Source organism: Nelusetta ayraudi, unplaced genomic scaffold (assembly GCF_046127955.1).
Source record: "Nelusetta ayraudi isolate G7.1 ecotype Tasmania unplaced genomic scaffold, CSIRO-AGI_Nayr_v1 ptg000006l, whole genome shotgun sequence".
Lineage (NCBI taxonomy): Eukaryota > Metazoa > Chordata > Actinopteri > Tetraodontiformes > Monacanthidae > Nelusetta > Nelusetta ayraudi.
In genome coordinates, this window is record NW_027466056.1 from 2,880,001 (window position 1) to 2,893,026 (window position 13,026).

Consider the following 13,026-nt stretch of genomic DNA (forward strand, 5'->3'; position numbering starts at 1 on the left):
ATACGATGTAAGTTAAAGAATCCACACGCGTGCTTGCTTTTTTGGGGCAAACTGCCCAAAAGAAAATAAATAAGCTTCCGTTAATTAATTAGCCATTGCCAGGGACGCTGTTAGCCGTCCATGCTAAGACTTCTCATTCAGTCATGATTTGTTCGCTCTTTGGAACCTGGGTTTCTGTTTCAGGGCGGACTACTGGAAGTCGCAGCCGAGGAAGTTCTGCCAGTACTGCAAGTGCTGGATAACGGACAACAAGCCGGTACGTGGAGCAGGTCACAATTGTATTTGCAAAGAGCCATAGCATCGTCTCAAAAACACAGCAACAATTTCAAAAAGAAACGTCCTTCTAATTCTGTTTTGCTGTGCAGAGCGTCGACTTCCACGAAAGCGGAAAGAAGCACAAAGAAAATGTGGCTGCAAAAATCTCAGAGGTAAACCTGAAGCTATATCGTTGTGTACGATTGAGTAGTAATCAGTTGGTCCCTCGCTACAGTTTGTTTTCTTTTAATTTTATTCAATTAAAAAGCAAACTGTCCTCTCAGATCACACATAATCAAAAACTGGTTATGAAGGCAGGGAGAGGGGGGGTGGGGGGGGGTGACGGGGGGGCATGCCCCCTTTGGCACCGGTTCAAAGGAACTGGTCAGAAAGATAAAGTTCAGAGGCTGCAATATCACAGTTGAACTCTTATTGGCTGAGAGCTGCTGCCAGTTATATTTTTGGTCCTGTCAGATTAAAAAGAAGAGCATGGACAAGGCCAAACAGGAGGAGCGCATGTCCAAAGAGTTTGCGGCGATGGAGGAGGCCGCAGAGAGGGCGTATCAGGAGGACTTGAAGCGGATGGGGAGGGAAGCAGCAGGTCCGTTTAATCTAAATCTTATCAAAATGGAGCAGTAACTCGACGGCAACAACAATTTTGCAACTGCACGTCTGTGCCTCAGGACTGTACGTACCCGCTCAGACGTCGGCAAAGCCGCAGCCCCAGGTGAGACCCCTGGTGAAACCCCAGGTGTCGCTGTCGTCGCGGGAGAAGTCTCAGGCGAAACCGCAGGCCAAGCCCAAATTTAACAAGAAACACAACAACAAGGGGAGAATGAACCAGAGGCCCAGGCCACAATCGCAAGCCCCTGTGTGGTCGGAGGGCAAGACGGACGACGGGCACACGTACTACTACAACTCGGTGACAGGAGGTGAGTGAAACACTTGGACAGGAACATATTCATGAATGTGTCGCACCACTAATGCCTTCTGTTCTACCTTCAGAGTCTCGGTGGGAGAAACCAGAGGAGGGAGGATGTTCCGCTCCTGCACAGCCCGAGGTGAGGTTCACAGTGTTTCACACAATTTTGACCCTGTGGTGGTTCAGTTGCAGCTCGTGTTGACGCTGTTTCTCCGACTTGCAGAGCTCCTCCAGCAGCCCGTGGATGGAGGCCGTTAGCCCCGACGGCTACACCTACTACTACAACTCTGAAACCGGAGGTGGATCATTCACACAGGCTGCTTTTATTTCTTTACTTGTCCCCGCGTGTTTGTGAAAACGGGATTAAACCTGGCTTCTCCTGTCGCTTCTGACAGAGTCGAGTTGGGAGAAACCTGCAGACTTTCCCTCCAGCGTAGAGTCTGGATCTAACAGAGGAGGAGCGGAAGAAGAGGAGGAGGAGGGTGAGGGTGAGGGGGAAGAGGAAGAAAAAGAGACTCAGGAGGAGTCGCTTCCAGGCGAGCAGGAGAACCCAGACTCAGCTGCGAAGGAGTCTGGAGTCAAAGAGGAAGTAAATGAGACAACGGTCCCAAAGGTCAGCTTCAGGGTGAGTCCCTCCAGTCATGCTTTTTCCTTATCGTGAAATCGCGACCCAAATTTATTCCATAGCACTCAAATTTATTTCACAAAAATAAAAATGCTAGCCCACTTTCTATCATGTCTAGTAAATATATTATTGGAATTATTGAATTGTGTGTCCAGCAAAATAAATACTCAACATTTTCTCTCTAAATGTATATATTTTAAAATCCCTTAGAAAAAGGTATTGCCCAAGAAGCCACGGCTCAATCAAAACAACTCTGCGGCCCACTTGTTGAGAAACTCTGGGCTAAAACATCCTGAAGCTCACCGTCTCTCTTTTGCAGAAGAGGAAAGTTGACCCACCGCCCTCAGAGGAGGAGGGAGGAGATAAAGCCGCCACCAATGCTCCCAAAGAGCCGACGGAGGAAACGGAGGTGAAGTTGAAGGTCCAGAGCAGCTCAGCAGAACCAGAGAAGGCGGCGGCGACGACGCAGCCCAAAAGGAAGAGAGCCACAAACCCATACGGGGCCTGGGAGCAGATTAAGGAGGAGAAGGATCCCTAGTGAGTGTCCCAGACGATGCAGGAATTGTAGCGTGGTAAAATAAAACGGCGCTAACAGGTTTTCCCCTCCGCAGCGCCAGCGTGGACCTACAGCTCCCCCAGGTGGAAGAGAGTGCCGGCGCACCGTCCGAGCCACTGCCGCTGCCGCCGGAGCCCAAGCACAAGTTTAAGGAACGCGTCATCACCTCGCTGGGCGGGGACGAGGGTGGCGTCGCCACCTTCCGCAAGAGCAGGACGCAGAACGGCAAATCCAGGAGCCTCCGACGGAGAGACGATGACGACTGACGTCCCGTTGGGAGTTTTTCCCCAGAGATAAAGACTGTGGAGGGACTTGAGGGTGTGCAGAATTAAACTGGGGTTTAATTTTTCCTCATTCAGATGGACAAATGTTTTTTTTTTAAAACTATTTTGACAAACAAGGGGGGATTCATTTTATAATTTGAGCCTCGTGACATCATCAGCCTCTCAGCGAACAGGTTTTTTTCATGTAGTCACATCATTGCAGGCGTATCAATATTTTTATTTTTGTCTTTTTTTAAAAAAACAAAATGTCTGTCCAGGTGTTTGATGAATATGGATTCATATCACTGAATAAATGAAATGAATACGTTTTAATTTAAAGATTCAGGCTTCATCGACAACAAGAGTAAAAAAAAATAACTTGCAGGCGCAAACACACACACAGTGTGTGACTAGCTTGTGTGACACTGATAGTTGGTTCCACCCGCGGTGTGCTGCTGCCAATTATTTGTAAACACTCCTTTCACAAAGCTTGAAGGTTAAAGTGAAAAGTCACTGGGACACAAGATATTTTTCACATTTTATTATAAAAAATAAAACTCTGTTCCCTGCAGCTTCTTACATTAATAAATATGAAACGCTGTTTTGTTTTGTTTTTTACAGACTACATTTAATCCGTGCCCTTCACAGTGTGACTGTCTGACCGTGCCGACGGTCTGCTGCTGCTCCTCTCCACCACCTCCAGCAGGGCCTCCATCTCAGCGTGCGTCTCCACGTCAGAGATGAGAAGGTCCAGCGGTTCGCCTCCCGTCATAAACTCCTGAACAAGCGTGCATTTCAAAAAGAAAAGGACACAGTCAAAGTTGTCTGGTGTAAATTTGAGCTGCTTGTGTTGTGCAGTGTAGTGTCGTCACCTTGATGTCTCTGGTGCTGTACCCGGTCCTGTGGTCGGTGACGCGGTCCTGGCTGAAGTTGTAGGTTCGGATCCTCTCCGACTGGGAGCGTGTGCCCACCTGCACTCCACAAGTCCATCGTTTCACATCACATGCTCCACTTCACTCCTCAGAGCTCTAAATAAAATGACTGAATTCTGGAAATCAGCCCTCTGTGATGTCACAATGGGGACTTCACCACATCCCTAGCCACATGTTGGCTCCACGCTCAGAGGCCTCCATGTTTTAACCCCTACCAAACATATTTTTTAATTTTTTACTTAGTACTGTTTTTCACTGTTGCATTTTACTGATTTTTTTTTTTTTTGCATTTTGATTGTATGAAAGGTGCTTTATAAATAAAACTTTGACTGACGTGAAAGTAAAGTGATATTTAATCGTGTGAGTTTCTGTAAAGGGAGACTCACCTGCTGCTTCCTCGCCGTGAGCCTCTGCACCGCCTCTTTACCCATCATGCTCTGGTATAGCCTGGCCCGCAGCACGCGCATGGCCGTGTCCCGGTTCTGCAGCTGGGAGCGTGTCTGCTGACACTCGGCTGTGATACCTGTCGAGTCGAGACAAGAGCTTCCCGTTAGATGGTGGGGCGGAGCTACACGCTGAGAAGCCGTAGGACAACTTGGCCGCCGCCACCACTCACCTGTGGGCAGGTGAACAACTCGCACCGCGCTGTCCGTGGTGTTGACGCTTTGCCCCCCGGCGCCCCGGGACCTGAAGGTGTCGATGCGAAGGTCCTTCGGGTCGATGTGGACATCCAGCTAGGAGCAGAGGGTGAGCGGCTGTTGAGATAACGCCAGGTGAGCGGAGAGAGAGCTGGGGGGTGGGGGGGGTTCTACCTCCTCCGGCTGCGGCATGACGATGACCGTCATGGTCCCCGTGTGGATGCGCTGCATCCTGGAGGAGAGGCCGACCTCGGGGATCCTCTGCACGCGGTGGGTTCCGCCCTCGTGCTTCAGCCGCCTGTACACGTTCTCGCCGGCGATCCTCGCCGCGGCATGGTGCAGACCGCCTGAGGGCGACAGAGGGGGGGCGGGGGCACTTACTAGACAAATGTTGCACTTTGTTATGAAAAAAAATAACCAAAGTTCTCCAGAGCAAAGCCAGAGTGTTTCTTTGGATTTTTGTTTCCCTAGAAAGAAGTAAGATCCCACCTGAATCAGATAAATAACCGACATTTAGACAAATTCCCAACTCACCGTATTCTGCGTTGGTGTAGTTCATCACCTCAAAGTCCCAGTTCTTGTAGGCGGCGAAACCACGGTACATGTCGAACATCTCTCTGGTGAACTGCTGGCAGATGTCACCTGGAACGATAATCAAAAAGTTGACTACACAATGTTAAACAAAAACAAAACAGCAGCAGCAGATAAAGACAAAAAAACATTTTGACACCTCCAGTCGTCCGTCCTGAAACCACCTCCAGCAGAATGTCACTGGAATCCAGAGGGTCAGAGGGCACGAGAGCTTTGATCACCTGGACAGAAGAGGAGGCACTGACTCACACCTCCGCTCACATTTATTTCTAGAGCATGTTTGAAATGTCAGTTTTCCTACTTCTTCTCTTAAGGCCACAATCTTTCCGGAAATGAGCACTTCCTCCTCTTTCAGCAGCTGAACCAGTTGTCTGTCTTCATCTTTGGCTCCGGCTGAACCTGCAGTCACAGAGAAAAAACATTTTACTGACAGGAACTGGGTACTGTGAAGTTCCTGATGCACAGGGAAGAGTGCAAACAGGTGAGAATGTCAAGCGTGCACATATTCAAGATCAAGATCTTTCTTTATCATCAAACTACGGCCCGTCGGACATATGCAGCCCGCCGAACTTGAAGAAATTATATTAATAGTCAGTAAGTCAAAATAGCTTTATTTCATCCATTTTTCAGTGTTTCAAGTAATTTCAATTAAGAACTAAATACCGTGGGACTTCAAAGATTGATATTTTGTTGTAACTTAGCTTTTGCAATTTTCAATTGAAATAAAAGCACATGTTTTGTATGGAAGATGAGCTCCAGCCGGACCCTCACCGTGCAGCAGTGACAGCACCTCCTCCAGGTCTCTCTGGGCTCCCTCCATCCTCCCAAACACATCGGCCACGGGCTGCAGCTCCGCGTACCTCCTCGCGAGCAACTTCCTGTCGGCCTCGCTGAGGAAGGCGAGCAGCAGCCGCTCGCCCGCGTCTCCGTGCTCCTCCACCAGCTGCCGCAGATGCCTTCGGACGGACTCGTTCTCGTACAGGTCGCCCGGGTCGCGGTGGTAGCGCCGCCGCCGCTGTGACACCGGCGGCCAGCTAACACGTGTCAAAGCTGGCGCTGCGGTCCTCTGTCTTCCGCTACGGCAAACACGGCCGCACAGCCGAGACCAGTGACGGGCCAGCATCTGACCGCATTTAAAGTGCAATTAGAGTGAATGAAGCAATATTATTCACAGGTGTCGAATATCGAAGGGGGGCGTTGCTGCTAGCCTAGCTAGCCTTCCGCCGCACACCGGATGTTGTTTCCAAACCGGTAGTGGTACACACGCTTGGAACCCTGGGATTTAGAGTATTACTGCCGCATATACGACAGTCAAACGGCATACTTCAAATCTATACATATAAAAAGATACATAATACATCTGTGTTGAAAGGGAAAAACGTTTGCATTATTCCCTTTTTGTAAAATTCGGTTTAGTTAGCTTTGTAAAAGCTAACGTCGCCAAAGACGAAGGAAAAAAAACAACCAACTAAACTAAACATAAATGTAAGTGACAAAATATTTAAAGAAAATGGCTAACCACGGAGCTGGTGTAAACGGTAAGACAACTAGCTAGCACACTTACTAACTAATTACGTAAATTATGAAAATACTTAATATTAACTAGTTAATATAGTAATATGACAAAACTACTGACATACAGCGTTTATTTGAACTGTCATACATTTTTAAATAATTTTTTTGGTTGTTTTTTTTTTAAATAAAAAACAAAACAAAAAACGGAACAAATGGTGTGACTACCTATTAGATCTCGGGATCATGCAGACGGTATTGAAAACAAACCAAGTACTTACCAGTCTACATAAAATGCTAAACCATTGTTGTCAGTCATGTTGCATCACTGGCCCTCAGGCACAGAGGGGATGCCCAGCTTCTCAATGACCAAGGCGGTGGAGGATGTCAGTCAACACAGTTCCGCCCAGATTGAGGCCCTGAAGGAGAACCAGAGGATTCTCGGAGAACTGCAGGTTCTGATTTAAACTACCTGTCGTATGTTGATTGTATGTACATTTCACTTTTAGCTTCCAGTGTGTACATAAACCTCACGGAATATTTATCAACTTTCTGTAAAGCATCAGGTTGGGCATCATCCACAATCCCAATATGACCCCCAAGTGTGCCTTCAGCTTCACATCATTTCAGCTTTTTATATTATTTCATAACCTCTGCATATGGAAAGATTTATTTTTATTTTTTTTACTAGTCAGATTTTGTTCCCCCTATTATTTCCAGGCAAGTCTTTCAGAGACGGAGAAGAACGCAGACACGGCAGAGCGGCAGCTAAGGTCCACGCTGAGGGAAATCCTCATCATGGAGGCAGAGATGGAGAACCTGCAGCGGGGGACGGGCGCCCTGCGGAGCCGCTGCACCTCCATAAGCGTGGAGAACACGTGGCTCCAGGTCAACATCAGGGAGCAGGAGGAGGAGGCGGCGGTGGCTCTGGAAGGGTTCGCCGCCTACCGAAACAAGATGCAGACTCACAGGGTGGCTACGGCTCTGGCGGCTTGCCAGACGCAGGAGTACAAGGCGCTGGAGGAGAGCAGGGCACTGGTCAGGAGGTTGACCCAGCAGCGGGAGGAGCTGAGGGAAAACCTGGACAAAGGAAACACGGCGCGGAGGGAGAAGGTGGAGAAAGGAGAGCAAAACACTACTTGCCAGGGTGAAAATTTAAATACATAAATTTGTTTTGTTTTTCTTCACTGCGCAGGTAGAAGCTGAAGCTCTGGAGGAAGAGGTGTCGAGGAAGAGGAGGGCAGTGATGGAGAGGAGGGACAGGCTGCAGGAGGAGATGCAGACACAAGCCCAGATCAGGGAGGATATTGAGGTGAAGGGAGAGTGAAGCTGTGCCCTTTGTGACATCACAGAGGGATGATTTACAGAACCTTCTTTTTTCAGTTTTTTTTTTTTTTTTTTACCAAGGACAAGCAGGTACAACTTTACAGACAGCAAGTTACTGTCAGAAAACATTAGTGCATTATTTGCAATCGACAGTTGTAATCAACACAAAGATCGGGACGTGCAACTCCTGGGCATTTTTTAAAATTCTGTCCTTTTTCCCATTACAGATCCAGAACAAACGCTGCGAAGCCATCATCAAGCGCCGCCGCTGCCAGCTGAGCAGAGCCCAGGCTGAGCACAGGTAAGCAAAGTCTGAGCATCAATTCAAGTGTCTGTAAGGGAATGTCTGTAAGTGTCTGTGTGTGGAACTTGTGCTTGCAGGCAGCTGTCGGAGGAGATTCGGCACCTGGAAAAGCAGTTGGTGGAGCTCAAAAGGAAGCAGGAGTCACAGCAAGACCAATAATCTCGCTGCTGCTGTTCGCACTTCTGACGGGCAGGGGGCAGCAGAGGCAAAGCAAAAGGCCAAACGTTTGACTCAGGTCCTGGCAAAAAGCTGCACCAGCACTGTTTGGCACGAGATGTTCCAATTTCTGAGCGGTTTTGTTCCCCTCCCTCCAAAAAAGCCCAAACCACCAGACAACAATAAAGTATCTGCCTCCTGTCCATGTCTTTTATTAGCGTGAACATCAAAGTGAGGGCGACATCAGCAGGATGAGAGGGTCTCCTGGTACTCTGCGTTCCAGCTTCCGCCTCGCTGGCTCTGTGGACGTCCCGCGAGGTGACAGGAACGCCGGCGGCAAGCGGGAGCGTGACTCTGCTGCTGCTGCTCGGGCCAGAGCTCTCCAGTTAGAACCGGTTAACAGCCGGTGTCGAGCTGGTGACAAACCCTTATTTTTTTCGCACGCCGGTTCTGAAGCATTTGAGCTTCTTTGCATCACTGGAGATCTTATGTAAAAAAGCTTGATGCGTCACCGAGCTGCAACGCCGGCGGCCTGAAAGGAACGATGGAAATGTAGACAAATGTTGTCGGAATCAAACGTCCATCCGTCTTTCCAAAACTCACCTGGCAGCCATAAGTACAGTATCCTGCTCCTCTCACTTATTCATTCAATAATTCTGATATAATATAATTGACTGGTTTTATTATTATTATTATTATTATTATTATTATTATTAATAAAATAAAAATTACTACAGAAACATTCTGAGTTCCTGTTGCCACAATTTCAGTCTGACCATATAGAAATTTGGGAGCTAACAGCAGGAACAAGGGGTTTCCCTCTGCCAGCAGCTTCCCCCTTTGTGAAAGGATTGTTAGCCAGGAGTTAATCAGGGAATGGAGTTAACATTTTATTGTTTTATTTACTCGGTTCTTTGGAACGCACTTGGCTGCTGAAACGGGGGAACAAACCGCAAAAAGATTGGGATCGACTAGTAATGTCTAGGGAAGAAACAAAATTAGCTCCTCAAAACCAGGGATTCAGCCTCACAATCAGTTTTACAGCACGGAAGTTCTGCAACCTTTTTTTCAAGGTCAATTTAGTATCTCCACTGGGGGGGGGTCCCAGTTTTGAGGACGGAGAGGAGGTGGGGTAGAAGGGGAGTGGGGACATCCCTCCTTTACATCTGGTTGACGCCGCCGGCCTCTAATTGGTCCCCGGTGTCCTCGTAAGACTAAACAAGACGGATCCAACCTGCTGACTGCAAACATCTGCTGATGAGTCACAGTGACTGGCTGCTCTCAGTGGAAAAAACACACAGGTGTTCCCAGGTGTGCTTGGTTGTGTCATGAAAAAAACAAACAGAGATTAAAAAGACGTAATGAAATGAAACTTCCAGGCCTCGCCCAGCTACACACCTGAGCTACCTAAACAGATTCACACACACCTCAGACAGTGGGAGGCCTGAAGGTTATGACGACCTTGGAGAATAATAAAACAGAAACAGAAGTGAAAATCTTCCTTCCTGATCTGCCAACATGCAGCTCAGACGCGGCAGTATAAACAGTCAGTGTGTGTTTGTGTCTCCTGTCGTCCTGCCAAATGTTCGGCTGGTCTGGAGACTTTTCTCACACACACACACACACACACACACACACACACACATGCGTGCACGCCGGCCGGCGCGGCCCTGTGACTCATCTTTTGTAAACGCAGCTTGCAGTTTCGCCGCCTCGACTCCCTTCTCGTCCGACGTTCCTCCTGCCCACGGAGTCACGACCTGGAGGCTGTTTGAAAACAGGCTCCTCTCCCAACCAAACAACCTTGACGCTGCATGACGTGCGCGAGCCGCTGCGACTGCAGGAAACGACAGAGGGGGAGGAAAGTGACCCTTCATCTTCTTCAGAGAAAATATTTGCACAACTCTGATGTCATTGACGGCAATTATTGCGCTCTGACAAAACATACCTTCTGACACAGATCTAAATACATTTAAATACACAACTCTTCGAAGAAAGGTGACAACGAGCGACTGTGTTAGCAGTTAGCTTTGATGCTAGTGACTGTTTAACCGTGGCGTTTAAGGTCCAGCCATCATTTTTACGTTTCAAACGACATCACACAAATGACAACAGTACATGGGGATAAGAAGGGACAAGAAAGTGAAACAACAAAGCAAACAAACAAACAAAAAAGGGTGCCCCCTGCTGGTTGGTTTGGGTGACATAGAAAGGATTATAATCCAGGACAACCTTTATGGGCCAATTCTTTGTAATCTGAACCACACGTGATGATCCAGATTAGACTTGGAAGCAAGAGAACAGCCAGAATTAAAATGTCCTACATGGGAGAGAGAACATCACCACACCTCCTCCTCCTCCTCTTCATCCTCCTCCTCCAAAGTCAAGGCAGCCCTTTCATGGCGCCACGATTCGACTCCACACGCAGGAGCGGAGAGTAACGAGAGTTTTTAGATCCCACACAGAGACCAAGAAGCGGAAAGTAGGACAGCCAGAGGGGGGCAGCGTGGAGTCCCCGGCTCTGTGTGTGTGTGTGTGTGTGTGTGTGTGTGTGTGTGTGTGTGTGTGTTCCCAAACAGAGAAGAGAGGGAAGCGCAGGCCAGTAAATTATGAATGAAAGTGTCTGGGACTCGGCGTTCCCAGTTTTCCTTCCCTCGCGCAGGAAGAGGCTTTTGATTTTTTTCCCGCGTAAACATCCTCCCCGTCCCAGTTGAGCTGCTCCTTAAATGCTGGAACCAAACCAGGACGCTCAGAAGACGACGTTAGGGAAGATTAGGGAAGCCGACGCAGCAGAAAGACAGTTTTGCCAAAACTGTCTCGGAAAAACATGAAACAGCTTAAGCGCAGCGTGTGTGTTTGTGTTAGTGTGTGCGTGTGTGTGTGTGTGTGTGTTGAGAGAATTGGTTGACATTCAGAGGGACCATAATTTGTTCAAACTGCATTTACCTATCTGAAGGGAAATACAAGAACATCTCAGGGGTCTGGGGTCATTCTGAACGCATTTTCTTTAAAATTACGATTCTTGGAATTATTATTTATTTAAGCTTAATGTTTACTTTTGTAAAGGAAATTCTCAGAGGCTTCGTGACAGAGGTTTCAGAGCTGGCGGCCTTTGTGGGACTTCAAAAGACAAATGATGGAAGTGAAAAATGAGAGCGAAGCAGAAGGAAGTCGCTGCTGCTGCTGCTGCTGCTGCTGCTGCGGCCCAGACGGCCAACAGGAAGCGGCGCCGCTGACCTCAGACTGCATGCGTGTCTCGTGTTCCTTCGGCCGCAGACGGAGAGTTCAGACGGTGATCAGGACTTCTGCAAAGAATACAAAGTAGCAGCAACAGCAGCAGTGCAGCTCTGCACCAATAGGAAGACTGGAGCTGCTTCCAAGTGGCTCCAGCGGTGCGTCGAACGAGATGGACAGGAAGCTCCAATCACCAAAAAACACACAAGTCTCACCTCCCTTTGGGTTTGTTACAGATTGTTTGGTTTTTTTTGTGTTTTTTTTTTTCAGGGTTTCGAGGTCACGTTTCTTGCAGCGCACAAGGTCGACCGCTCTGTGCTTCCTGCCGAGTGCTGAGTGGGCGCAGCATCCAGGCAGAGGAGGAAGGAGGAGGAGCAGGAGGAGGAGGATGAGCTCAGTTTCTGCAGAGGACGAGCTCGTCGGCACCCGCAGCAATCGACGCTAAGGCGGTTCAGTCCTGAACAAATGAAAAAAATAATAACAATAAAAATTCAACATGGGAACGGCATGCGGACGATTCTACAACATTTTGTGTCTCTTTCCACTTCCTGGTTCCTGCAAGACGGTGAAGCTGCAGCAAATTACGCAGCATCAAACTGACTTGCAACTTGCAACTGTGGTGTTTTTGCCTGGTGATCAGGCGATTTAGGCTATGACCCCCTGCTGTGACACACACACACACACTCACACAAACCAAACACAAAGTCACAGTGAGGGCCAAAACAAACACGGTATTAAAGGAACGTCTAATTCAAGAGGGGGACATGCTGACTCATGCAGTCGTAATCCTCCCAAATGGGCTTTTATTTAAAAACATTTTTCCGTACCACCAAAAAAACAAATGAGCTGAGCGCCAGCTTTGTCAAACACAAACCCAATAATTACAACAACTGTTATTTTTTTTTGCCAGTTTTAGCAGATTCACTTTTTTCCGTGAGTCGTCTCCTGAGGTGAGAAGGGATAAATAAAGCAGAAGAGTGAGTTCAGGACGTCCTATTGTTTCCAGACAGGCGACAGTACAGTCTGGCTGGCTGTCAGCCGGGCCAGAAAACAGCTGGAGAACCGGCTGGACCGGAATTTATTTATTTTTTCTCGGAGGAAGCGTTTCAGTGAAACGCGGCTGTTGAGACGGCTCGCGGGGGAAAAGAGAGAAGTTGCGGGAAAAGTAAGATTGAGAAGAAGAGGTGGGGGTGGGGGTGAGGGTAAGTGTGTGTGTGTGGGGGTGTAATCTCCCATAATCCCTGTCTTCCCTTGGCGGGAGTGGGACTTTTTTTTTTTGTTTGAAAATTTCACCGGCAGAGTGACACGTGCTGCCGAGAAATGTGACATCGTCCGTTCAGCAGACAAATGAGGACAGTGGAGCTGGAGGGTGTGGGGGTGGGGGGGGGTGGGGGTGGGAAAAAAAACAACAAGTGGCGAGTGCCCGCTGACCCCTGAGCGGGGCTCACTAAATCCCAGAGTGTTCAGCGCCAACGGGCTGCACTTTAAAACCAGAAAAAAAGGGCCTTTTATCCCCTTTGTGGCACGTAAACAGAGCAGCAGGAAGCGAGCGTTTTCTCCTCCATCTGCTCCACGGTGAGCACAGGCCCACAGAAGTGGAGCAGGAAGTGAGTTGGAGCTAGCTGAGTGGAGTTTGCGTTTTTTACATACATTTAAAAACAGCTGAACAAAAGCTGGTCGTCTTATCTGCGCAGCCGTCTGGTGCTGTTTGG

The 13,026-nt window shown here is 48.4% G+C and overlaps 3 protein-coding genes and 1 long non-coding RNA gene across 6 annotated transcripts in view; 3 read left to right on the forward strand and 1 right to left on the reverse strand.

Annotated features, from left to right (window-relative positions):
• wbp4 (WW domain binding protein 4) overlaps positions 1-3,192 on the forward strand; it is a 3,319-nt gene extending 127 nt beyond the window's left edge. The window contains exons 1-10 of the mRNA XM_076015306.1: positions 1-7; positions 184-256; positions 366-428; positions 730-856; positions 939-1,187; positions 1,261-1,316; positions 1,401-1,476; positions 1,573-1,802; positions 2,122-2,339; positions 2,414-3,192. The exon at positions 1-7 is cut by the window's left edge and continues 127 nt beyond it. Of these exons, the coding sequence (XP_075871421.1) occupies positions 6-7; positions 184-256; positions 366-428; positions 730-856; positions 939-1,187; positions 1,261-1,316; positions 1,401-1,476; positions 1,573-1,802; positions 2,122-2,339; positions 2,414-2,624 (1,305 nt within the window). The 5' untranslated portion in view covers positions 1-5 and the 3' untranslated portion in view covers positions 2,625-3,192. The remainder of the gene's footprint in view (positions 8-183; positions 257-365; positions 429-729; positions 857-938; positions 1,188-1,260; positions 1,317-1,400; positions 1,477-1,572; positions 1,803-2,121; positions 2,340-2,413) is intronic.
• mtrf1 (mitochondrial translational release factor 1) lies at positions 3,113-6,700 on the reverse strand. 3 transcript variants are annotated; one of them, XM_076015286.1, is made up of 10 exons: positions 6,576-6,700; positions 5,554-5,905; positions 5,084-5,181; positions 4,922-5,003; positions 4,726-4,857; positions 4,366-4,538; positions 4,170-4,287; positions 3,940-4,076; positions 3,494-3,592; positions 3,249-3,399 (listed from the first exon to the last, which is right to left on the reverse strand). In XM_076015286.1, exons 2-10 carry the CDS (start codon positions 5,903-5,905, stop codon positions 3,250-3,252), a joined length of 1,341 nt encoding a protein of 446 aa, XP_075871401.1. In that variant the 5' UTR covers positions 6,576-6,700; the 3' UTR covers position 3,249. The 3 variants fall into 3 exon arrangements, with proteins under 3 accessions (XP_075871409.1, XP_075871401.1, XP_075871395.1); XM_076015294.1 differs by lacking the exon at positions 6,576-6,700 and having other exon boundaries at positions 3,113-3,399; positions 4,726-4,833; positions 5,554-6,029; XM_076015280.1 differs by lacking the exon at positions 6,576-6,700 and having other exon boundaries at positions 5,554-6,030.
• On the forward strand, positions 5,174-6,112 carry LOC142881207 (uncharacterized). Its single transcript, XR_012925528.1, has 2 exons — positions 5,174-5,263; positions 5,531-6,112. It is a non-coding gene; the product is annotated as an uncharacterized LOC142881207 (long non-coding RNA).
• Positions 6,283-8,279, forward strand: ccdc122 (coiled-coil domain containing 122). Its single transcript, XM_076015319.1, has 6 exons — positions 6,283-6,320; positions 6,634-6,749; positions 7,015-7,407; positions 7,490-7,606; positions 7,848-7,921; positions 8,002-8,279. The coding sequence occupies exons 1-6, from the start codon at positions 6,293-6,295 to the stop codon at positions 8,081-8,083; spliced, it is 810 nt and encodes a 269-aa protein (XP_075871434.1). The 5' UTR covers positions 6,283-6,292; the 3' UTR covers positions 8,084-8,279.
• The last annotated feature ends 4,747 nt before the right edge of the window (positions 8,280-13,026 follow it).